The sequence below is a fragment of the Melopsittacus undulatus genome, chromosome Z (genome assembly GCF_012275295.1).
Source record: "Melopsittacus undulatus isolate bMelUnd1 chromosome Z, bMelUnd1.mat.Z, whole genome shotgun sequence".
Lineage (NCBI taxonomy): Eukaryota > Metazoa > Chordata > Aves > Psittaciformes > Psittaculidae > Melopsittacus > Melopsittacus undulatus.
Genome location: NC_047557.1, coordinates 97,862,021 through 97,886,762, shown reverse-complemented (window position 1 = coordinate 97,886,762; position 24,742 = coordinate 97,862,021). Strand labels below are relative to the sequence as shown.

The 24,742-nt window shown below is 44.1% G+C and overlaps 1 protein-coding gene across 2 annotated transcripts in view; it reads right to left on the bottom strand.

The window, feature by feature from the left end:
• Positions 1–8,849: 8,849 nt before the first annotated feature.
• The window catches only part of CMIP (c-Maf inducing protein), a 138,286-nt gene continuing 122,393 nt past the window's right edge, over positions 8,850–24,742 (bottom strand). The window contains exons 12-21 of one of the 2 annotated variants that reach the window (XM_031051842.2): positions 24,262–24,288; positions 23,743–23,791; positions 22,444–22,569; positions 19,896–20,012; positions 18,299–18,439; positions 17,307–17,354; positions 16,421–16,567; positions 14,727–14,832; positions 13,557–13,627; positions 8,850–10,981 (exon numbers count right to left, since the gene is read on the bottom strand). In XM_031051842.2, coding sequence (XP_030907702.1) covers positions 10,928–10,981; positions 13,557–13,627; positions 14,727–14,832; positions 16,421–16,567; positions 17,307–17,354; positions 18,299–18,439; positions 19,896–20,012; positions 22,444–22,569; positions 23,743–23,791; positions 24,262–24,288 — 886 coding nt within the window. In that variant the 3' untranslated portion in view covers positions 8,850–10,927. The remainder of the gene's footprint in view (positions 10,982–13,556; positions 13,628–14,726; positions 14,833–16,420; positions 16,568–17,306; positions 17,355–18,298; positions 18,440–19,895; positions 20,013–22,443; positions 22,570–23,742; positions 23,792–24,261; positions 24,289–24,742) is intronic. The other variant, XM_005152155.3, reaches the window with a different exon arrangement.

The following is a 24,742-nucleotide window of genomic DNA, read 5'->3' as shown; positions in this document are numbered from 1 at the left end:
CATCCTAAATACTCTTTGTGGAGTTATTGTGGAATCTGTGAGCAAATCAGGCTGCATACTGCAGCCTGAACAATCAGAATGGGGTTTTTTGGCCTTAAAAGCCATCACTCATCTGATCCTACGCTTACCAGAGCTGACCCTGTGACCATCACGGTGAGGGCACTGCTGTCCTCAGCAGTGAGTTCCATGCTATCATCCCAACTTGGACTACAAAGAAAGGACACTGACAGGAATATAGCCTTATAAATATCTCATTAATTTTAACCACAGGCAGCCGTGAGTCATTTCCCCTTAACTACACTCCTCTCTTGTGACCAGAAATCAGGTAGTGGAGATCTGGTGCTGTGTAAAATTCATAATTATTTCAAAATAATTTGATAATCCATCTCAAAAATTCAGGTATAAAAAAAAAACAACCTTCAGATTTGCTATTAGCTAATGGCCTTTACTCCTACCATAGCTTTATGATAAACCCGAGTCATTTTGCTGCATCTTTTAGAGTTCAAGGAGCAGATTGGGCTTCCCTTCCACTGCAGTTCTGCCTCCTGCTAAACTGTCTTTTCCCTGGCTGAACTAAACTGGGTGCGAGGCAATGCTCACCCTTGGTCACCCACCACAGTGTGCCCTTGGTGGTGTTCCCCACTGCTGGCTGGCTCCTGCATGCTGCTGCCAAGCTTTTCTCTTCCTTTCCTTTCCAGCAACTGGCTCAACTCAGCCAGCTCGGAGCCTGATGGATCACAGCCCCTGAAGCCTGAACGCCAGCAGTGCCTCGCATGCCAGCAGAGGTTTCTCTTTTAGATGCATCGGTTCTTTCTTTTCTATTTCTGAAATAACAACAGCGTGACCAAGATCCCACCCCACAGCTTCAGCAGTAAAAGCTGGAGCAGTACCTGGGCATGCAGAGAGGCAGCCGGAGGGTCTCTCTGGGTCAAGCAGCAGTGGCTGCTGCTGCATTTGAAGCAATGCATCAATTGCCATGATAAATCACTGAAGCCTTTAAGCCTGTACTCAATATCCACTTATAAAAAACCAAACAAAATTCCACAGACTGCTTAATAGTCACTCAAGCCTGCCCTAAAATACACTAAAAAAGAATCTTTTCAATCAGCTTTCATAGGATTTGTATTACACATTTTCACTGGGCATGAATTCATAGCAGGACAGGCCTGTCAGCAGCAGCCACCAAATGACCTTCTGCAATGCTGGAGGGGCCTTTTGTATCCTTTTGGGCTGCCAGAGCTGCTGTGGGAGCTCTGGTTGGGATGTTCACACTTGGCCAGCCTACGGCATGGCTTTGGCTGAGGGTAGCCTGGAGATCAGGGCTGTATTCAGTTCCAAACCTCTCTCCAGATTGTTTTCCTTGCTTCAGTCACTGCTTGTTAGCCTATGGGTTCACCCTGGTGACTAATGACAGATCTGTCTGGAATCAGTGTATTTCAGTGGAATAACCAAACTTTAGGGGGAGTTTTTCATTTGTACTGATGAAAGGGGAGGGGGATTGAAACATGGTGGTGGAGGATAAACACTGTTGCTTCATCTCATTAAATCCCCTAATTCTCTGTGGGGGGTGATCCCTGATGCTGAATGCGCTCACAGTTTTCTAACACATTCCTTTCAACTCAAACCAGTCTGTGATTCTATGATCCTGAATCACAGGAGTGGAAAAGGATAACATAGAACTGGCCCACGTTGTGCTGGCACAGCCTCCTAGCAAAGAAATGGCTGCTGATGGGTTTGCTTTGTGCTGCATTTCAAGCCATGGAGGAATATAAAATGTCCCCCCCTCCTGCTCCAACACAGGTCACCCTGCAGCCGCTGACTGCACTGGGAATGGGACCATGCACACTGTGCTCCTCTGAGAAAGGAATGGGTTCCACACCACGCCGGGCTCCTTAAGCCCAGTTTGAGCCCAAACTGGGATCCAAAGTAACTTCACTCATGAGCACATAGAATCATAGAGTTATAGAATAGTCATGGTTGGAAAGGACCTTAAGATCATCCAGTTCCAACCCCCCTGCCATGGGCAGGGACACCTCACACTAAACCATATCACCCAAGGTTCTGTCCAACCTGGCCTTGAACACTGCCAGGGATGGAGCATTCACAACCTCCCTGGGCAACCCATTCCAGTGCCTCACCACCCTAACAGGAAAGAATTTCTTCCTTAGATTCAATCTAAATCTGCTGTTTAATTTTGGACCCGTTACCCCTTGTCCTATCACTAGAGTCCCTAATGAAGAGTCCCTCACTTTGCTGTGGTCTTGAAGACAGGGGCATCCAGGCCAGCAAACAGGAGGTGACCCATGGTGACACAGAGCCACCACGTGCCATGCTGATGGCAGAACACCCTTGTCATCCCCAGGCCACACCGGAGCTGCTGGGGTGCAGTGAACCCAGTGAGGGACAGGGAGCAGGGTGCAGCTCCTCTGCAGCGGGACAGAGTGAGGAGGATGAGGAGGAGGAGGAAGGCCCCGGGCCGCGGTGCTGTGTGCTGGCGCTCGGGCGGGTTTCCTTGGCAGCCGGAGCTCAGGGCGCTCACCATACCTAAGTGAAGATTTTGTTGCCATGGCAGCATTGATGTCATCAGCTCTGCAGTGCCTTAACCTCAAGAACAACTTTCTTCTTTCTTTATGTTTTTGCTTCTCCCCTCCCCCCCCCCCCCCCCCCCCCCCCCCCACTTTGTGGTTGGTTCTCATCCACTTGCTCATCCCCCTCAGGAGGTCACCCTTTCCATAGGCCCTGCAGCAGTGTCCACTGGACCCAGACCCTTCCTCACATCATTCAAGTTCATAAACTGACAGTATTTCCAAGGAAGATGGTTTGGAAGCTCCCAAAACATGAAGGAGGTGACCTGGGGAGGGTCTTTGCACTATGGAGATGGCTCACAGTGGCAGAACAGTGCTTGTGGCTCTCACTATGCAGGTCCAGAGGAGGCCACAAGGATGCTCAGGGGCTGGAGCACCTCACGTATGGAGACAGGGTGAGAAAGTTGGGGCTGTTCAGCCTGGAGAAGAGAAGCTGCATGGAGACATCTTAGCAGCCTTCCAGTATCTGAAAGGGGCCTACAGGGATGCTGGGGAGGGACTATTCATTAGGGACTGTAGTGACAGGACAAGGGTTAAAACTTAAACAGGGGAAGTTTAGATTTAATATAAGGAATAAATTCTTTCCTGTAAGGGTGGTGAGGCACTGGAATAGGTTGCCCAGGGAGGTTGTGAATGCTCCATCCCTGGCAGTGTTCAAGACCAGGTTGTATGAAGCCTTGGGTGTCATGGTTTAGTGTGAGGTGTCCCTGCCCATGGCAGGGGGGTTGGAACTAGATGATCTTGAGGTCCTTTCCAACCCTAACCACTCCATGCTTCTATGATTCTATGAATGCAACAAGTTCACTGTCACCCCACATGACAGTGGAGCTGCTGCCCCTCACTTTCCTGTCAGGAGTCAGACAGACTCACCAAAGTGGAAATCCCACACCTCTATGAGGGACATAATGCCTGATGGGAGCATCCAAAGGCTGCACAGCGGTGACAGCTCTGGCCTTGCTGCTTGGATGTGCTCCCCACATGCACCAGCACAGTGTGCCCCCAGCATTAAACCAATAATCGCTCTTCAAATGACATCCAGCATGGTGTCATTAGTTGTGACAGTGGGACCTGGCTGCTTCAGTGGGCTCAAGCAAGGGATCTCAGACCTCTGCCGGCCTCAGGGATGGATATAATCCTGTTAAGCAAATCCTTGATTTCCATGGAGTATCCTTTAACTTCCATTATCAGGACTATTGCTGTTAATAATGGACCATTGCCAATGTCTGGGTCAGCCTGTTCTAGCCAAAAATATTCTACATTTTACCCAGTTCCCTGCAATGCCAAAACAAGAATTTCACCTATATGACAGGACAGCAGTAGTATTACAGCTCAGCTTGGCTTTCCTGGGCAACCCACTCACACACAGCCTCTTTCCCTGAGCCATGAGGAACTTCTGCTTTAGATGTAGCTGGGATTCTTATAAAGATCTGGTTTATTTTCATTGCTCCTGTTACCCTGAACAAATCCTGCTCCTACACAAGCTCATTGTGCAGAGTGGGATATGCTCTTTTCCTTAGCAAGATCTTGGTGGGCCTCATCCAGCCGGCTCCAGGCTCATAGGCATGGGGATCCTCACCCAGCCTCACTGCTCATCCCACCCATCAGGGCCGGGGAAAGCACCACAGGGTAAAACAGGACCGGAGAACAACACAAAGGCACAATCAATAGACTGGCTTTTAAATACTTCTTCTCCTTTACAAAAACAACAGCAAAGCAAAACTTGCATTTTTCTAACATGATGCTTAAACTGAGATTCAGGTCATTGTGATACATGTGTTCCTTCAAACTCCAAGGGTCACAACCCTGCCTCTTGGAGCAGCAGTAAATAACAAAACCAAGCTCCAAGCTCTCGAAGCACCTGGTAAATGAGTCAGTATATTCGTTATCTTTAATGTCATCATAATTGGTAAAATATGGGAAGAAAAATACCCCTAAGCCAAACTTTCTGTATTTTAAACATAACAAGGTATACAGCATACCAAAGACACAAGCAACACTTCCATTAAAGTGGGACAGTCAGCAGGTCAGCAGGACCCAGCATTCAAAACAAAGTATTCTTTTCAAAAGAACTTAATAAAATTTAATACAGAAGCACGCACTTGCTGTTTTTGTCTGAATATATTTAAAAATATACACATAAAAAAAAAATAAGCCTTATTTTAAAGTTACAAATATATTTCGGCACTTATTCTAGGTGTAGGTGAAAAGCATGAAAATGAGGTCTAAACCGAAAAGAATAGTAATAAAAAAGCAAATGCAGGGCTAGCAGGAAAAATACCTGCATGTTTAATATTACTGGCAAAAAGGGTATTCCAAGATCTGTTATTAATAAAAGTGGTTTCTCTCAAATATTTACTTCAGATGTTCCCCAGTCAATAGAAAATAAAATGGAAAAAACCTGCATGGTAACATCCTTTTAAAGCAAATATTTTGATACGTGTACTCTATTTAGTTGGAAAAAATCATTAAAAATTAAAGACACGGCAATATAGTTGACTGATGTGTTCTAAGAGGTACAGCTGGATGGCTTTATAGGGGCTGGGTGAGGTCAGCATTGCCTTCAGCGTGAGAACGGGTGCAGCACTATGGTCCTGTTCCTCATAGATGTACAGAAAGTTTCAAGGAGCTCTTTTCTGAATTAGAAACCCTTGTACATATGAGGCAGGAGGTTATTGCTCCTAATAGCTCCCAGCTATCAGGGGAGTGGAAATCCCAAAGAAGGGAACAATCCTAGATCCTGTGTTGTCCAGAAGACAGCAATCTTGGGTGGCATTGCATTTATGCTTTGTTTTTGAGCCCATCATTCCTATTCCATACCTTTACTGCATTTATTTATATTTCCAAGATGCTTTTAACTCTTCAGAGTCTTTGGAGGTCTTTAAAGGCTTTGATGCTCTCTGGAATGTGTGAGAAGTGAGGAATCTCAGAGGCACTTTCTGTGCTCAGTGCTAATGCTTGGAGATGGAGCCTCTCCCTTGCATGGCAGGGGTGGCCCTGACATGGGGACAAGCTTGCTCAAAGCCCATTGGCCAGGCTTGTCCAATCTGGGGACACAGAGCCGGCTCTCAGGAGATCAGGATACCCACAGATGTCAACAGGGCACCGAGCAATGGGCAGATCAATGCCCCGAGGACAGCACAGATGCTCTTCCATGCCCTAATGCCATCTACCACATCTCCCATCAGGTCCCAGAACCATCACTCAGTTTCTCACAGACAAGGGTTGTAGACAACCCAAGCTCTGCCCTGTGTGAAAGAACCATATAAACATGACATATAAGTTCTTAAGAGGTACAAATACAGCCACACAAGACTTCAGGTCAGCAGCTGTTGCAGCACTCCCTTACAAGCCAATGCATTCTGAATTGTAAGGATTTAGACATATATTTTACTCTGAGCAACAAACAAGCTGTATGCACCCAGTGGGAGACTGGAGGCAACTGACAGTTTGTGATTTGAGGTGTTTTGTCTTCTGAAACTCAAACATAGCTGTGAGCAGTGGAAGAAACAACAGGAAGGTAGTACCACTGCTGGGTTTTAACGAGGGCATAAGAAAAATACTCCTGAAACAGGCAGTGTTACAGCTTTACGCTCTTCTTTATGCACTTTAGGCTTGCATCAAAGCTATTGCACTAGTTCAGCTTGAAAGCCAAAAACTGCAGGTTAGACAAACCCCTGGTATTCGCAAGTCCTGGGAAGATGTGCTGCAGTAACCTGCTAAATTAAATAGGGCAGATCTTAATGGCTCTGATTATGAGCCAGCAGCAGCTGAAAGGCAAGAGGGCATCATTATCCAGGTGAGAACACCAGGGCTCCTGTGCCACAGTAGGAAAGATAATCAGGGAAGGCTTTCTGAGCACAAGATGAGATACAGCAACTCTTCCTATGCCACAGCTATTCCTCCCCTTTGTAACCAGTACAAGAATCTCTGGTCCAACACAACCCTTAGGACCTTCTAGCAATAATGCTCTGTAACTGCTATGGGCTGGAGGCCAAAGGCATCTGCCCTGGCCCAGAGATGACTCCTCTAAGGTGATAGAGACCACAGGTACCAGTCTATTTAACAACAGGTTGATCACCTGTGAGCTCACTCTGGTTTTGTTCAAATCAGAACACTGATTTGATGGTTCAGGAGGGGAATGAGGCACAGGGCAGTGATTTGGAGATCACTGCAGCAAGCAGAACCAGTGCTGTTGGGTGGGCTCACACATGCTTGTTCCCTGCTCACACCAGTCCATCGCTGTTACTCCAGCAACACTGATGTACCATGGATGTCCAAGCTCCTTCCATTGCCCATGAGGCTGCAGAACACAACCACTGCTACCGACTGCCCAGCAGCAGGGCAGGAGCCATCACCCACAGGAGGAAAAGCAGCTGTGTCCAACCTGTGCTTCACCGAGGCTTAAAGCTCTCCTTCTTTGGGCAACTTCTGAGTCCCTCATGCAGCATCCCAGGGACATTTCTGGCTATTCAGGGCCCAGAAAGGGTTTGTAAAGAACTGGCCGCTGCCAGGGGAGGACAGCCCTTACGCAGCAGTGACTGCTCAAGGGGAAAAGACTCAGAAAGCCCGACAGCTCCAGCTGTCTTGTTTCAGTGGGGAAAAAGTACACACATGGTTTATGCTCTTTATCAAGGGCCATCCTGTGACTGCTACTACTCCAAGTACTAGAAACACAGTACAAGTCTTGTACTGCATGTTCTAAGATCTGTTTTGTAGAACAGGATAGAAAACAGAATACAGATAAACAGAATACAGATAAACACAGGAGGATAGGAGCCAGGTAACTTGATGAAGGTGGAACATCTGCAGAATTGGTTTCAAGTGGATCCCATTTGCTTAAAAGCTAAAGAGGTTTAGTAATTGTCTAGACAATTGAAGCAGGGCTGTGAAGCTTCAGCTGGATATTCTGCTGGCGCACAGCCGCACACCGGTGTGTTTTATCAAGGGCAGTGAGCAGACTGCAAATGCAGCAGATTCCTACACTGGATGCTGCCCTGAAACACACCTTAACATACAGAACCCCCTCCCAAGTCTGGGTATGCCCCAGTGCTCCCAGTAGTACTTCAGGCAACCAGTGAGAAGAGCAAACCCCAAACCACAAATGCAGCTCCTTGGATGGCCATCAAGGCCTCCTGGAGCCTGGGAAGGATTAGGAATGGTGCAGAGATAAATGGTCTAAGGTAGGGATGCAAGAACTGGCTGCACAGGGGAGCAACTGTCCTCCTTCACCTATCACAGAATCACAGGCTAGGGTTGGAAAGGACGTTAAGATCATCTAGTTCCAACCTCTTCACATTAGACCGTTGCCCAAGGACTCTTCCTTGTAGGTTATGGTGCCTTGAAATCTGATGACTGGTGGAAAACACCCCCGGTGCTCTGCTTTGCAGATGGGAGGAGAGAGGCAGTACTGAGGCACACCAAGGTGCACAGAGCAGGAGTGTTGGTTGATGAGAAAATGAACATGAGCCAGCTTCAGTGTGTGCTCACAGCCCAGAAAGCAACCGTATCCTGGGCTGCATCAAAAGGAGCGTGACCAGCAGGTTGAAGGAGGTGGTCCTGCCCCTCTACTCTGCTCTCATGAGACCTCACTTGAAGTATTGTGTGCAGTTCTGGTGCCCTCAACATAAAAAAGGACATGGTACTGTTAGAACAAGTCCAGAGGAGCCCACAAGGATGATCAGGGGACTGGAGCACCTCCCATATGAAGACAGGTTGAGAAAGTTGGGGCTGTTCAGCCTGGAGAAGGCTGTGTGGAGACCTCATAGCAGCCTTCCAGTATCTGAAGGGGGCTATAGGGATGCCAGAGAGGGGCTGTTCATCAAGGGCTGTAGTGACAGGACAAGGGGTAATGGGTTCAAACTGAAACAGGGGAAGTTCAGGTTAGATATAAGGTTCTTTATAAAGAAGTTCTTTACTGTCAGGGTGGAAAGGCACTGGTACAGGCTGCCCAGATAAGTGGCAAATGCTCCATCCCTGATAGTATTCAAGGCCAGGCTGGACAGAGCCTTTGGCTACATGGTCTAGTGGGAGTCATCCCTGCCCATGGCAGGGGGTTGGAACTGGATGATCTTCAGGTCATTTCCAATCCAAACCATTCTGTGATTCTACGCTTCCATGACAGCAGCACGGAGCAAGCTCTGAGAGCCCATGGCTCCTTGAGACCCCATCCTCATGAAGCCATCACCCTCCAGCTCTGGTGTCTCTGCACCTCCCACAGCATCCCCACATCACTGGGCCAGAGAAAGAAAACACAAAGCACGCAGCTAAAAGATACTCACTTACAGTTTATTTTTGCCTGAAATTATTTCACATCTCTTTGTACACAGCTACAGAACAGTAGTAGTAAACCATTGGTAAAAGCAACAGTGCTAAGGAAAATGTTGGCTTAATTTTTCTTCTAATTTGTTTTAATTCTTCCTTCCCATACTGCATCTGCATACAGCTTGGGATTTGAAGGGGGGAAAACCTGGCACGTTACTTGAGTTAAGACTCAATTCCCCTTTCACTCATTAAAAAAAAAAAAAAGAAAAAAAAAAGAAAAAAGGGAAAAAAGGGAAAAAAGGGAAAAAATAAAAAAAGGGGGAAACCCCATGAGTTGGGCAGCAACAAAGGTTAAAAATAAAAAACAAAATAAAAGCCCAAACAAACAAAACAAAAAACAAAACAAACAAACAAAAAAACCCACACAAAAAAAAACACATAAAACAAAACCAAAAAAACAAAACTCAAAAGCTTGGCTTCCACTGAATAAGATTAAATATAATATATTTTTATATATAAAAAAAAATAATTGGCTGTATGTGAAACCTTGAGGTGCTGAAGAATAAAATAAAGAAATAAAGGTGTTAAACAGAAGAAAGAAAACGTCATTTTGTTTTGGTTTGTTTTTTTTTTTTAAATAAGCAGGTCTGTACAACAAAGGCTCATTATGAAAAAAAAGAATTTGACAGCGCAGATATAAAAGAAACCACAATTATTAAAAAAAAAATCACCTTCTAAGCAATTGTGGAGTTTGAAAAATGTAGCAGTCACATTACAGACAGGTCAGAGCTATCAGATCAGCAACAACGCTATTTCTTCAGTCTCCCCAGAGGAACATGCAGAACAATGCGTGCACAGAACAGGTAGTGAGGGAAAGGGAAGGGGAGGGGGGGGGAACAGAACGAACTGATGCACAACATGGAGGGAGAGCTTTTTTTTCTCTTTCTGAAATATTGGACGTACACAGAAAACAACGGAGGCAACTTGTAAAAGCTACAGAGTTTGGCGAATACCCCATTGGCAAAATACACGGTATCTCGTTCCTATCCCCACATTTAAACCTGACACAGTTTAAAAGACTAGAAAAAGCTTATAGGCTTCAGAAGGAAATGTGGCTTGTATTAATCTCTGCACCCTTCCCCCTACAGCTATAACCCCATGAGAGATATTTTCCTTCCTACTTGGTAACAGGAAGGAAATATCTTATAACAGTAGAGGCATTTCGAAGTCGGAAAGGACAATGCGATGGATGTTGTGACAGAGGGAGTATAATACAGTATGCATTACTGAAAGGCAATTCTTCAAAGAGGACAAATCCTTTAAAAAAGAAATACTAATAACAAGACAGCAAACTAGTTTATACAGTTCTAAACGCAAAAAAAAGAGAAAGAAAAGGTAAAAGAATTAACAACTCATAAATAACAGACAGGTCCCAGACCTGTTATTTGTGAACCATTTTCTTAAATAGGTGCATAATGTAAATCTTATGTACAAAAAACAACTACTTTGCGTAACAACTGCAGGACAAGGGGGGGGAGGTGAAAATCATACTGGTTTTGGTTTTCTCCTCTTGAGATTTCTGTAAGTCGGATTTTCTGGAGCAGAACTGGTGGCAGAGTTCTGACTGGACGGGTGCCAGCCAAGGCAAATAACGACAAACGAATTATTCTTTTTCTCCACACCGCATAAAACACAAAGGCAAATAAAACCCACAAAGGTTTTTTTTGTTGTTTTGTTTTTTTTTCTTCTTTATAATCCTCTTGCTGCTACAAAGTTGGTTTTTTTTCTTTTTTTCCTTTTTTTTTTTTTTTTTACTTTTCTATTTAAATTTATGTAGATTCTGAAATCACAAAGCTGAAAGAATCCATCCAGGTCCAGGCTTGCCCTGTCCCCCCCCAGCACACACACACACAACACCACTCCTCTCCCCCACAGCCACAACTCCCGACATCAAGTCCCCAAAACTCACTGCTCTACAGGGATTAGACAAAAGTTATTTCTTAGTTTGTTTTTTCTCTGTTTGTTTTAAAAATCCTTTCCTCCTCGCAAGAAGCAAAAGGGAAGAGTTGGAGGCAGAGATTTCACCACGCTTCGGTGTAGCGGACATCCACTTCCTTCAGATTGGGTAGTTTCGCCTGTGCGGGATGGTAGGGAAAAAGCAGAATTAATTATGTGTTTAGGACTCAGGGATAACGTTCCTGGCAAATCCATACCATCAGCATCCAGGGAGGATGGATCTATCAGCCATAAAGCGCAGGGAGATGCACTACACCCTGCAGAGTACCACTGCTGAGCTCAGCAGTGATCGGGAGCATACAGGTGTTAATGAAGGGACACAGGGCAGAGCCTTCATGGACACACAGGACCAAGTCCAACCAGTGGCTTTGGTAGCACCCATGCACCAGCCACCACATCCAGATCAGGTCCCATTCATTATACACAGGCATAGCAAAATCGGCTTGGAGCAACCTGCTCTAGTGGAAGGTATCCCTGCCCATGGCAGGGGGTTGGAACTGGATGAGCTTTAATTCCTCCCAGCCCAAACCATTCCATGATTCTATGAAAACCCATTTGTCAAACTGCAGCAAACAGCCAACACGCTACTTCTTCAGCCTCCACTCTGTCACTGCTTGATTTTTCCCTCCATGTATTAAAACAATCTGAGTGTGTTTTATTAGCTTTTGGTGTCTTTGTAGTCTCCTTTCCACAACTCACTGCTGTTGGTCATATTGTTCCTCAATTACCCTGCACGAGGCAGAGGTGAATCTGCTGTTTGCAGGGTTCCCACTTGCTGATCCTGTTTCCATGCTCCCTGACCATAATCACATGGTTAATTCTCTCAAAACAAACAAACACATTTAATTAGGCTAGGGCATAATTGAGGAGTTGGAAGTTTCTAGGAGTCATTATTACCTCACTCCTTGATTTATGTGCATGCATATTTTGATAAGAGCTAGTCATAATCCTACAGACACTGCCAGCAAATAATTTTTCAGTTAGGCAATAATGACTTCAGTAGTGGGTGTTTATTTATTGTCTGGTTCAGCCTGCCTGGTACATATGTGGGTGTCTGTGTGTGTGCAGGCGTGTTTAGTGGGGAGGGGGATGGAGAAGGGAGAGGAAATGTCATCGCCGGCGTGTGCCCCAAGTACTCTCACAGACCAAGGGGAGAAGAAGGAAAGATTTGTATCAAAAACATGTTCTTTGAAGTCTGAGCTGTTCCCAACAGACCTACAACCATGTGCCCCAGGGGAAGAAGCTATTACCCTCCTTCTGAACACACACAGAGCTCTCACAAAAATGGCCACTTAGATAAATCTCAATGGAAGAGGTGAGAGGGGGGAAAAAGTGACGCACAAGTTTCCTCGGCTTTCTTAATTCTCTGCAATCATCAGGCCTTTGCTCACAGCCGGTTTTGCTGTTTGCCCTGGCAAGTCACTTTCTCAGCTGCTGCTAAGGACTGCTAATGCAATACCAGAGCAGAGGGAACTGGTTAGGAAAACATGAGTTTTGGTACGAACTTAGTGGCAAAGGGGCTCAGAAGCAGGGGCTGGACTAGGGGAGCATTTCAATAGACTTGATTTCAGAGCCCTAGGCCAAATGCAGCATTGACCTTGATTGTCTGTAAACCCTTGAGGCCTGATACAAGCTCCATTGTGTGAACCCGTCTGCAAACCAGCTGTTAATTCCAAGGACAACTCCTTTGCATATACAATTGTGACACAAGCTTTGAAAACTTGATCTTGAAGAATCCACACCAGCAGCATTGCAACCAAGTCCCTGGGGAGCCCTGGCTCCACAGCCAGAACCAAAGAGAGATGCTGCAGTTTGAAAGCAGAGCAGCTTCAGAACTTGCCTCAAGTTCGAAACTCAACCCAAGTTTGTAAGCCTGGCACAAATGAAGGTTTCAACACACAAGACAACATAATATTGAGTTTCTTCTTCAGCCCTTGAGTTTACAGAGTAAGACTTTGGGAGATGCAACTCACGCAACATCAGAGTGAAGACAAAGTCCACACAAAGTCATGAAAGCCAACACATCTCGGGCAGTCTTTGCCTGAAACCACCTGGGCTATTCCTCTCCCACAGCTACATTCTAGTTCTTTACACCATTTTGCTGGGGCAGTTGTAAATTCACAGTGCAAATCTCACATGTCAAACTTGGGAACTGGGCATTTGTGCAGGTGTTTCTGTTTAAAGCCCAGGTCCAGTCCAAAAGGCATCAAAGATAAACCTGCACCTTCCCCAGTGCTTTTAATTCTCCCCTTGCATTCTGCATCATGGCTCCATAACGCTGTTCATCCACGTTACTTTTGATCCTGTTAAGAGTACAAGACACAGCTCTGGCGGTGTGAACTAGATTCTGTCTCTGTATCCTCACCAGAAACAAGCAATATGATCCCCTTTCTGAAATCTTTACTGTTGATAGCACTGGTGAAAAAACTCAGTTTCTGATTCCATCTCATACTCATCTATTCAGCATATTAACTGTTTCCTGAGTCAATCAAAGCCAGCAATCTCACAATGCTGTTTTCCATCATCACCTCCCCAAACCACTCAATTTCACCCTCTTCAGAAGGTTTTCATGCTACCCACTCCACGAGGCCAGTTCTCTCTGCCCTAAGCACTATCACCATGCACTTCCTAAATGTGCAACTCCTCCATGGGGCCAGCTACTTTTTATCTTTAGTGGGTGCAATTCAGAAATACCTTGAGATCTTCGTAGGTATCTGCTGAAAGTTTGGTGCTGTTCATATTCAGGCTACACAGGCTCTTCATGGCTACAACAGAAAACACAGATATTTATGATCATGCTGCATTTTCTTTAAATATCAAGCTTACGGTAGGTCAAAGCATAAACAAGACATGACTGTGTGCGGTGCACTCAGGAAAAAGCTGAATAGTGTAAAATATAGAAGTACAAATGGATAAACAGCTGTTTGGGCCCTCATCCAGGAAAAAGTCCCTATTTAGGAAGGGCCATTAAGCATATGCTTAAGTCCGCTGACTTCAAAGGAGTTCAGGCAACTTCTCATAATCAGTTTCCTGCACATTATTCTGCGTAGTGCCTGTTCTCAGTGCCCGGTGCACGCAGGGGCCTTGCTGATCCAGCAGTCCTCCCTCCCCCCATTTCCATTTTAGGCTCCAGTACTTAGCAGAATAGTTTCCTAAGATGAGCCATAACTACTGGCCTGTCTGGCATGTCTGTGTAGGATCAAGCCTATTAAAGGAGCCCTTTAAACCCAACAGGCGAGGTTTATAATACACTGTGTAGGAAAGGGTTTCATTCTGGCACGTCGAGCAGCTCGCAGCACATGGGGGAATCCTGAATGCTGCTTAGATGGCCCTGCTCTGTCTCACCTTAATTTAAATAGAAGAGTTTCACCTCCCCAAAACGAAGAAACAGAAAAGGGCCAGAGAGGGTACAAAACCTGCCGCTCACAATTGCAAAACTCACTAATAACTTGCTATGTTGTTTTGCAACCTTCCCCTCCTGCATCACAAGGTCAGGCTTCCACCGGAGGGGACACCACACACAAAACAAAGCTGAGAAGTCTCAGGGCAACAGGTCACCACATAAGATCGAGACAAGTGCCACTGGTAAAGTCAGAGGCAGAGCCAGAGTAAAGTCTTGGACAGCAAAGCCCACCGAGCACTGGGCTCAAATCATCCTCCTGCTTCCCCTGCCTGCAGCTTAACAGCCCAGCCACTTGAGTGGGCAGGGAGAAGGGAAGTTTAAACTCAAACACAACCAAACCCTGTCCTAAATCCCTGCGGAAGCAGCGCCGTGGCAGCCGAGAAATCAATCTTCTGTCTGAACCCACGTGAATTCCTCCGAACCCATGTCATTTTCCTCTGTAGCTTATTTTGGTCACTTACAACTAAGTGCCAGCAGCCCAGCATCTGTGACAGGCGTCTCGCAGAGGTTGAGCACTTGCAGCATCGTGAGGTGTTCAGAGAGAAGCCGCAGCCCTGCGTCTCCAAACTGTGGGGCAAAAGCAGAACTGCTTTCAAACAGTGCATGAACATCACGTGCGAGCTGCTCAGTGCAAACAGGACGCATTGAAACGAGGTTTGCAGATCAGCCCTCAAAGCCACACTCTGATTGTTTACCACAGTCTCAAATGACAGGAGAGAAAGCAAATAGTTTTATCCCCATTTTTGCAGATGGGGAACAGAAAAATTAAGTGACTTGTGCACACTTAACCACAGGCCATCATTTAATCAGAATGGTGCCTTTGAAGTCTGGACTTTGTATGAAGGCGTTCCCATCAGGGCTATACAAGATGGTTATGGCAGGCTCAGCTAGTTCCCAACCACATCACAAAACAAGAGCAAAATGCAAGTGGTATTAATTAGCTATTTTGGTCTCAAGAACAATGCACTATTGATTGGTAATTGTTCTATTGACCCACTTGGTTTCTGTTGTTGCTAAATCCTAGATTAATGGAAACCAGGGTATCACAAAATAAATGGAATTTAAACATTTTCCTTTTTTTTAAATAACTAAAAAAAAAAGCTGATACAAAAAGCAGGCTCTTTGTCCAATTATAAATCAAACCCATTTTGAGCAAGAAGCATCAAAGTTTTCAAATCCCAAAGTTACATTGTTAGGACAAATCTGGAGGAGACACAAGACAGTGTTAAAACAAGCAAGCAATCAAACTGGCCTTCATATTCCCCACACAAAAAAAAGAGGAAATTTCTGGGATACAAAAGTAGTTATGAAAACAAAACAAAATTATTTACATGACACTTGGGTGGGGAAAAAAAAACGCTGCTTTTTGTGGTTGCACTGAGAATAAACATATTTTCAGTGAACACTGCAAATAGGTGCTAACAGAAAATGGGGAAAACCTGTTCAATGGAGAATCTCAGAGACCAAAACCAGCAGGGAAATGTAGAAGAAAAATGAAACTTAAAAAAGCTCTTTCATTTAACAATTGAATAATCTACAGTTAACTTGGCTTTTTTTTGCTTACAAAATAGAATCATAGAATAGTTAACGGTTGGAAAGGACCTTAAGATTATCCAGTTCCAACCCCCCTGCCATGGGCAGGGAATAACCACATTCTCATTTATAGTTTCCTTCCATTTATTCATTATTTGAGTTTCTTTTTGTTGGTGTTGTTTTTAAAGAAACTCTGGTTGATCAGTATTCAGAGCAGTTCATTGCCTGCACTGCAAAGACTCTGCTCCACTTGACCAGATGAGCTGCACAGACTCCCTTCTGTCACCCCAAATGGGAGAAAGCATAAGTGCTTCTCAGATGAAAAGCAGCACAGCAAAATACACAGTTATCAACAACACCCAATTGGAACATCCAACCCAAGCAGCAGCTCCTTTATAACTGAAAATAAAATGTAAGAAATAATAATAAAAAAAAAAGGTGGCAAAGAAAAATCAGCCTCCAAGATGAGCTAGACCATAGACAGGCCCTGCAAAAATAGCACAAAGACAAACTCATTCTAAACAAGCCTCTTCACACTCTCTTCTCATGCTGATGTAATGTGAAATTTCAGAATTAGTCAGCGCTGGTTCCTGCTCTGAGTTTCAGGCTGCAAAGCACTTACCTGAGTTGACCACAGGTTCAGCTGCTTGAGAGAAGGCAGTTTAATGAGGTGCTCAGCACAAGCACTTGTCACATTGGTAAAGGCCAGGCTGAGGTTTTCCAGATTCCCGAAAGATCCTGAGCTTAGCAAGCGGGCCAGGTCTGCATCCTGAAAGCAAACCAGAGGTGGATGAGCAAGACTAAAGACTCCTCAGCCTGCAGTGTGCAGTGGTATCACGGACACTGTGAACCAGCAGGAGCTGCATAGTTACAAGACTTGTTTACAGTAATAGAGAACCACACAGAGAAGTTTCAGTTTGTTTGGCATGCAGTTGGGCTCTTGTGGCAGTGTTGCTTCACATACCCTGGGAAAAATTTATCCAGTCATGAGGACTGAAGTGTTCTTTGCGTGTGTATCCTTACGAGACACAAAGGCTTCAGTGGGCCTTTTAACTTCATGTTTCACTGCAGGTTCTAGATCCAAACCATACTCAGGACCACCACTTGGCCTCAGTGAAGTTAGTCTGGGTTTACACCAGCCCTGACTGCAACAGTGATCGGTCTCTTGCAGTCTCTTGCATGCAGTCTCTTGCTTGTCTAAGATCCAGAACTGGACATCGTGAAATCTGCTTTTTTTGATGCAAAATTCTGCCCCAAAATCTGTCATTCCAAATCTGCACACCAGTATAAACATGACAGCCTGAGGCTTTGACTTGTATTGGAAACTGCTGCACAGGCCCAAGAGCAGAAATACACCCTTACTTGTGTAAACTCCAGTTGTGTTGACAGAGAGAGTGCATGACTCCGCTCTCAGCTCACCAAAACCCCTGTGCCACATGGCAAACATAAACCAAGTGTCTAAATATGTTAAGATAAAGCTTGTTTCTCTATTGATGTGATTAACTTACGGTGGACTTGGATGGCAGTGTTAATCTTGTGGGACCACCTTTTCTTTGCTGTAAGACAGAAGATATGTTGGTCAAACAAGCTGCCATTCTGCATTTCAGACCATCTGAAGCCTATCAAGCTCAATGCTAGGGCGAACCCTGCTCCAATTTCAAAGCTCCCTGCCAGCCTTTCCACTTTGTCCCTGCTCTTTCTGCACTGACAGATTCTTTCCTGAGCGTGCTAGATGCAGGCCTGTTGCTACCCAGGGGACGTTCACTAAATGGAGCTTCATGCTGTGGGTCAGCATTTTCTCTGATTCAGCCTCGCATTACTTGGTTACTTTCACTTTAAAGAAAACAGCCTTAAAATGCTGGGTTAAGATAGCAAAGGGGTTGAGGCTGCACAGCTGATAAAATCATCTGTTTGACTTCAGAAAAAGCATATGCATTTCAGGCAGGGGTTAAAGACAACAAATACAAGTGTGGAAGAGGGAAGAGGAAGATTATGGGTATGTCTGCATAGGTGAAAAAGTACTAATGAGAGCACTCAAACTGCAGATCCCATCTTTAAAACTAGGAGGAAAAAGAAGAGGGGGGAATCTTTTTCTCATAGGTTCTTCCTCTGAGAGCCAGACCTAAAGATCTCATGAAGTGTTATGAATGTCACAGCATTAAGAAATGCTGGCCAGCACTAGACCCATTTGCTATTCATACGTCAAAAGGTGGCAGAATTTGACAAGCTGACTTACAAGATCTTGAGACATCAGGATTTCACCTTCTTTCACACAGATCCTAAGCAGGTTATTGAATATCATTCATAAACATAGTCTGGGATTAGACACATCAGTAAATCTCACTCAGTATATATATTCACAGTAAAATCCTCCAAATACTGCTCCCATCCTGTTGTTAACTGGGAATTTCACACCCTGCTTGTCTTTCTTTTGTACCTCCATTTCTGGAGAGGACAGGCCACAATGTGCTATGGCAATACTGCATGCCCGGTGACATACCAGCTCTTTTAACTCCCTCTGCCTGTCACACAGCTGTTCATACATTCTCTTTCCCACGTCTGTGCTTTCCAGGGTAGAGATGATCTGGAGCTGGGTGTCATTATTTTCAATGATGTTGTATTCCAGCATCAGACACAAAATCTAGCAGCAGAAAGAAAGAAGAGTGGTCACTACAGGATTTATATTCAGTTGGTTCCAAATATCCTAATTACATTGGCCATGTAGCCTAAATTACTTGGGTAAGTTCTGAGAGCACGCATTATTCAGGCTAGATGAGAGGATCACAGCAACCTTTGCTGACTTTCCAACACAACAAACCAAGTTTTATCCGTAAAGAATGAACTGTAATGTCTGAAAGTCAGACTATCTATCCTGCCTTCCATTAGTGCTCATTCCTTCTGACTGAGAGGCGCAATTACTTTGCATCAGTCCTGGAAGATGGATTCATACCACAGCCTGATTCAGAACAGGTACAATCGATCCAGTATTTCCCAGGTACACTGGCTAGACTGCAGATTGGCACACTTGGGATATCAGCACATCAGCAGCAGAGCAAAGCAGCTTCCTAAGTGCTGGATTTTCTGTCCCTAAGCTCAAGCAAAATGCAGGTGAAGTATATCCTGTCTGTGAGGCAGGTTAAGGAATGGTCAGGGAGGCTCCAAGAAAAGGTGATTCTGGGAGCTTGCTGCTGTGGCCAGAACACCTTACATCTCACTGGGAATATGACTCACTCACCCCTGGGCAGAGGCTGCCATAGGTGCTAGACAGGAGCAAGTTAGACACCAGGGAATTACTCCAATGGGTTGCATGGGCTTAGGACACAAGCTGCACCCCTCACGCTGCCTTGCCTTTCCAGCCACACATCATGCAGTTGCAATTAGAATGCAAAGCTTTTATTCCCTGCATCATTTCTAATTATCTTTAATGAAAAAAATCAAGCAACATTATATTCAAATTCACACAGCGCACTCTGTTATTTACTGGATTAAATTAGCACACACAGATCTAGCTCAAGGAAAAACTGTAATTCCTTCCACCTATTTAACCATGCTCTATTTCCATTTAAAATGCATGATGGCATTTATCAAGAAACATCTTCAAAGAAACCCAGAAAAATATGTTTAAACTATTAGTGCAACAAAACCAACCAATCACAAGCACACAAAAATCAGTTTATTAATGCAAGTAAGTAAGGTTTTGTAAATACAGTACCTAGGCACTGTTCATTTTGCATGTGGCAGGATAAGCATCAGGAATTTGGTCATGGGAAAGCCTTGTGGCTCTGAGTTCTGACCCTTCGCCACACTACATCATCATGGATGGCCATTTATTTCCCACCTTAGCCTCTCTGACTTAGAGCAAATAATCTCTCTCAGATATTCTTGTACCCACCGTTCGTGTAATTTGCACTGCAGAACAACAACATTCCATTGCACTTAATGAAGAGAAACAGGACTGCTGGTTTTTGATATGACACAAACCTGAGCTTAGTTTCTATAGTTCTACTAGACCTAATTCTGGGAAAGGCAGTGTGAATACTGCTCGTAACTACTGAATACTGCTCGTAAACCATAACCACGTTATGTTTAGGGCTTACCTCAACCATTGTCTGGTTACCCCTTAAGGCCAGTAGCATGCAAGGTCCCAGTTTATTTTCAGCCAGCGAAAGCAGAAACTTCTTTGTTTTATAGCAGGATCCCATTAAAATATGCACCTATTTGAGAAACAGAACTAAATCAGAGGCGCTAGCCTAAGAAACATATATACCTCTGGAAGCGACATTGTTAAGACAGTCACACAAAACGCAGACAAATCTACAGAAAAGGGGTCCCTCATTACCATTATGGTTGCAATCTCTCAACAGCTTTATTGCTGATTGGAAGTGATACCTAGTGAGATCTGAGGGCATGGGTAGTTTTCCTCCATGAGGGAGCGCAGCTGACAGAGGCCTGATACAGGCTCCCCAGGAAACATCAAAGCAGCTGTGCAATTGTCCCCATCTCTAGTAACACGATGAACCCAGCCCCAGGGGAACCACAGGAGACTTTTCCTTCACATCTGTTTGTAATCCAGTTTCTTTGGAAGTGCCAACTGGTGAGCAAGGGTTGTGTGGGCTGGATTCCCAGGTAAAAAGGCAGTGGTGCCAGCTGAACACTAGCCTTGGTTCAAGGGTGGTGACAACCAAAATCACCTGTTTGGAATGAGCAGACAGGAACTGACTGGGAAAGGAAGGAATGCCTTAAGAAAGCAGTCCTGAGCCCTAAGTCAGAGATGACTTCATGTGCTTTCACATGCTCTTTTGTCATTATCTTGCTTTCCCTCTTGGTCAGTTTTCTCTGAAAGGAAAGAAATGCTGAGAACACTGCCTGAGTAAAACTCTCTTGAGTCCACTAGTTGACAACACTGTCCCGCAGACTTCTACCTCCAGAGAGCATCAGATGATATCACATAGTAACACCTATGGCAGAAATGCAAAGCCACTTTTACAAATGAAACGTTAAGAGTCTCTTCTCACAAAAGATATTGGCAATATTCTTTCCCATTGAAAAGTCCTAGAGATTAGCTGCAGACAATTCCAGTTTCCCTGCTAAAGTCCTATTTTATGGCCCAGACAGCTGATTCACCAGTTTGCTGGCAGAGCACTATGTGACAATTTGTAGTTTCCAATGATCTGGGCAGTAAGAGCTCCATTAACTACAGTTAAGTCTATATTACAATAAACTTGTAAATACGTTCTGTGGTTCCCCTGGTTCATAGTATTGCCTGGACTATGTTCAACACTGCTGAAAGTATCACAACCACGCCATGGTGGGGTCAGTTCTATGCAGATCATGTGCTACCATGCAATTCTTCTTCCTCGTGGCTTCATTACCAGCAAGGCCTTTAGAAAAAACACAAAATATTTTCTTAAGCATCCATGTTTTTAAAGGTATCCTTTAAAAACAGTAAGCTTAACGCCAAGAAGGATTTAATTTCATGCAGTTATCATTAAGCTTTTTTAGGAAGTTTTCTTGAGTGATGGAAAATACTGATGCTACCACTTAATGCAAGGTCCATCTATGAACAGGATGTTTTCCAAACTTTATGGTTAGTCGTTAGCAGCTCTTTAAGTATTTATCAACATCCTTGCAAAGGGCACAGAGTACTGCATATTGATGTATGTTAGCACTGTGCTCTCATGCACGCCATCTCCTGATGCTCACAAATATCGCGGACCACAGAAGCTCTCAGGAGAAATTCATAATTCTGAAGTTTTCTTTCCAAACATAAAAGACAGAATCAGTAAAGAGGGATGAAACCTTTTCTGAACATTCTTTGTCCATTACCTGTTTTAAAGGTATCGAATCCATCTGGATTAAAGTGTATAATAAGTTCTGAGTGCAGAAACAGACGTGCATGTTCAGCATGAGGGAGATGCACAAAGTATAGATCCCCCTGAAAGTCACTCCACTGTACACCCAACTTCAACAGACATTATTCCCCTTACCAGGGAAAGGAAGTAATACCATTTCCATCTTACTTGGTATATGGAGAATCAATAAACAGTGAGACTTACGTGACTTGACCCAGGCTGCACAGGAAGCCAGTGGCAGCATCAGCGATTAGAACTTATTATTTTCTGTCTAGTCTTTCTGAGAGTTACAAAAGAAATAGCTACTAAGAAATAGAATGCTGGTTTCTAATTATATGTCCCCACAACAATGTAATTGGGCAGAGAAACTGCTAACATATTTTTGTATCTATATATCCACCCTTTGATTAATTCAGTGTTACTGCTGGCTTTAAATTCCAAGGTAGCCTATAAATGAAAACTATAGGTGTGGATGTGTGGAACAGTCTGTCACACCTGCCTCCCAGTATTCCATATTCTGAAAGAGTTCTTTATACAGACAAATACATGTAGTTATAAATACAAAAATACATATGCACACACACATATATATATATGCATGGTTCTGTGCACTACACAGTGCAAAAACAACCAAAGTTCAAGAAGAGAAAGCTGACATATTAGCCAAATTGTGATTGCAAGGAATTTCAATCACTTTGGTGATATAAAGATTTAGATTTCCTGGTGTGTACTTGTAGTTTACAGAACCATGACAAAACAGCATTACTTACTGCAAAGAAGTTACTAAACTCACATTATGGCAGACACGTACCATACTGGCAAACAGCTCCCCATCATCATCACATGCCACTCCACCAGGGCTGTAGAGCTGGAACCAGCCATCCTTGCCAGCCCGCACACTCAGCAAGCATGAGTGGACCTGCCAAGAAGTGAAGACATTGGGAAGGTTACAGCTCCTGCCAGTAAGCACGGGTGTCTCCCACACTTGGCCAAAAGAAGTCACTACAAAACCAGGCTGTGCTGGAAATTCATGGTTAATATTCCAGTCTGCAGAGCTACAGGCAAGTCTCCACTCACAGGATCATTTCTGCAGTACAAGCAAGGAGGGAAGCTGCATCATCACTCACTGCATGGCCTCTTTCATTCCCTTTACACAAATGTGCTCTGATCTAGAACAGCTCCTTTAACTTGAAAAACCAAAACAAAACCCAACACATCCCCAACAGAAACAAAACCACAAACGAAAATGAAACAAAAAGACTACAATTTCTGAGCTCCTGCCATTTTCCCCCCACCCTACCGCCATGTGTGTCTACACTTCTGATGTGATCTGCACACCAAATGCAGTTGGCTAATGGCTTGCTCCTTCCAATCATTAAAAACTCTTATTACTCCTGCTATAATAAAATGTGAGCAGAGTCAGGGTGAAGGAAATCCACAAATTAACAGGAATACGTAAGAAGCTGTACTGAAGAACTGGCACTAGCAAGCTACCATTAGTCTAAATTTGGCCCACTGTAGAGATTACTGTATCTGTTCCCACAGCTTAATAGAGGAGTCTTAATTAAGGTTTTCTCCTGCTGATGATGTTGAACAAGCTACACGTGCAGCAGTCAGCCACCATGGGGCTACAAGCTATGCACTCCTTCCAGTAATACACCTCCCACCCCCTTTCTCCTGCTAATTCATGGGAATTATGGTCATTTGCACACAATGTAACTGAAAAGCAGCCACATAAAACCTGTTATTTTGTAAGCTGTAAGGGTCCGTGGATTTTGCTTTCTTTTTTTTTTCCTGTATGGAAGAAAAGCTTTCAGAGATTCAGAGTGGGAAGATCTTCCTGGGTGCAGTTTACTGCAGAGCAAGGACAGCAACTGATGCCAGATAAGGAGGTCACAACACGTTTATACATAAAGCAAGAAACCATTCATATTAACATCGTGTGCCCTGAGCGGCTATTGCTCCCTAAGCAACATAAGCACAGCAAAACCACACCATGTTTTGAAACAAACTACTTAAGGAGAGATCTTCAGAACAAGCGTTCTTTCAGCTCCCCCTGTTAATACTCTGTGTAACCTGTGAACAGACTCACTTCTTGCCTCAGGTCTTCTGCAAATCTCTGAATCACATATTTCAGCTCCCTGGGGGAAAAAAAGGTAAAAGGACAAGAATAAGCAGTTGCTGGTTGCAGTATTCATGTGAGTGTCACATTTCTCTTCAATTACACTTTAAACTATATATATTCATGCACTTTACAGAGAAACAAGTTGAACTGCTTCCACAGGAAGGAAATGTGAGGGCTAAAAGTGATTACCAAGGACACTGTCTGTTCACAATAGCCTAGAAAAGGTTTCAGAGACATGCAGTGACAAACACGTTTGTAGACCCTATCAGCACTCAGTGCCTTCAGCCCTTGGGATACTGCTGCCACAGTATATTACAAAGAAAATTACATCTTTTATTACAAACAGAACATGCTTACAGGCCCTCACAGGTAAAAAATATTAGAGGCACAATACTGAATAATGCACCATGGCTATTACTGACTAGTACAAGCATTTTAAGTAACTACCCCCCCCTTCAATAAAACAAGCAAGCCCCCAAAACTTACTTTGTGAATTTCTCATGTGCAAGAGCCCTGAAATTTAAAACAGAAAAGTATGAGGATCTGGGAGAAGGAAGGAAGGAAAAACCAAAGAAATAAACTTAAAGAAGGATGGAAGAAAGGGAAAAGAGAAATGGAAGAAAAAACAAAGCAAACCAAACCACAACCACTACTCAGCTCTTTCCACATAATAAAGGATTTGCTAAGATACTGGGGCACACAAGACAAAAAGGATAATCTTTCCAAACAGATCAGGTAAAGTCTCTTTCCTTAATCTAGGGGAGAAAATGAATGAAAACCAAAATATTACTTGGAACAAATCTTGTAGCTTTTCCTGAGTCCTGTCTAAGGACTTAGACTAATGGCAGTGAAAGCTTTGAGTCAGAAGGAAGATAGCAGAAGGCTTACAGTAAGGCTGTATCATTACAGAATTTGGCTACCTAGAAAAGTCAAGTGAATTCTTTAATTGCAGTGTAATTATAGTATG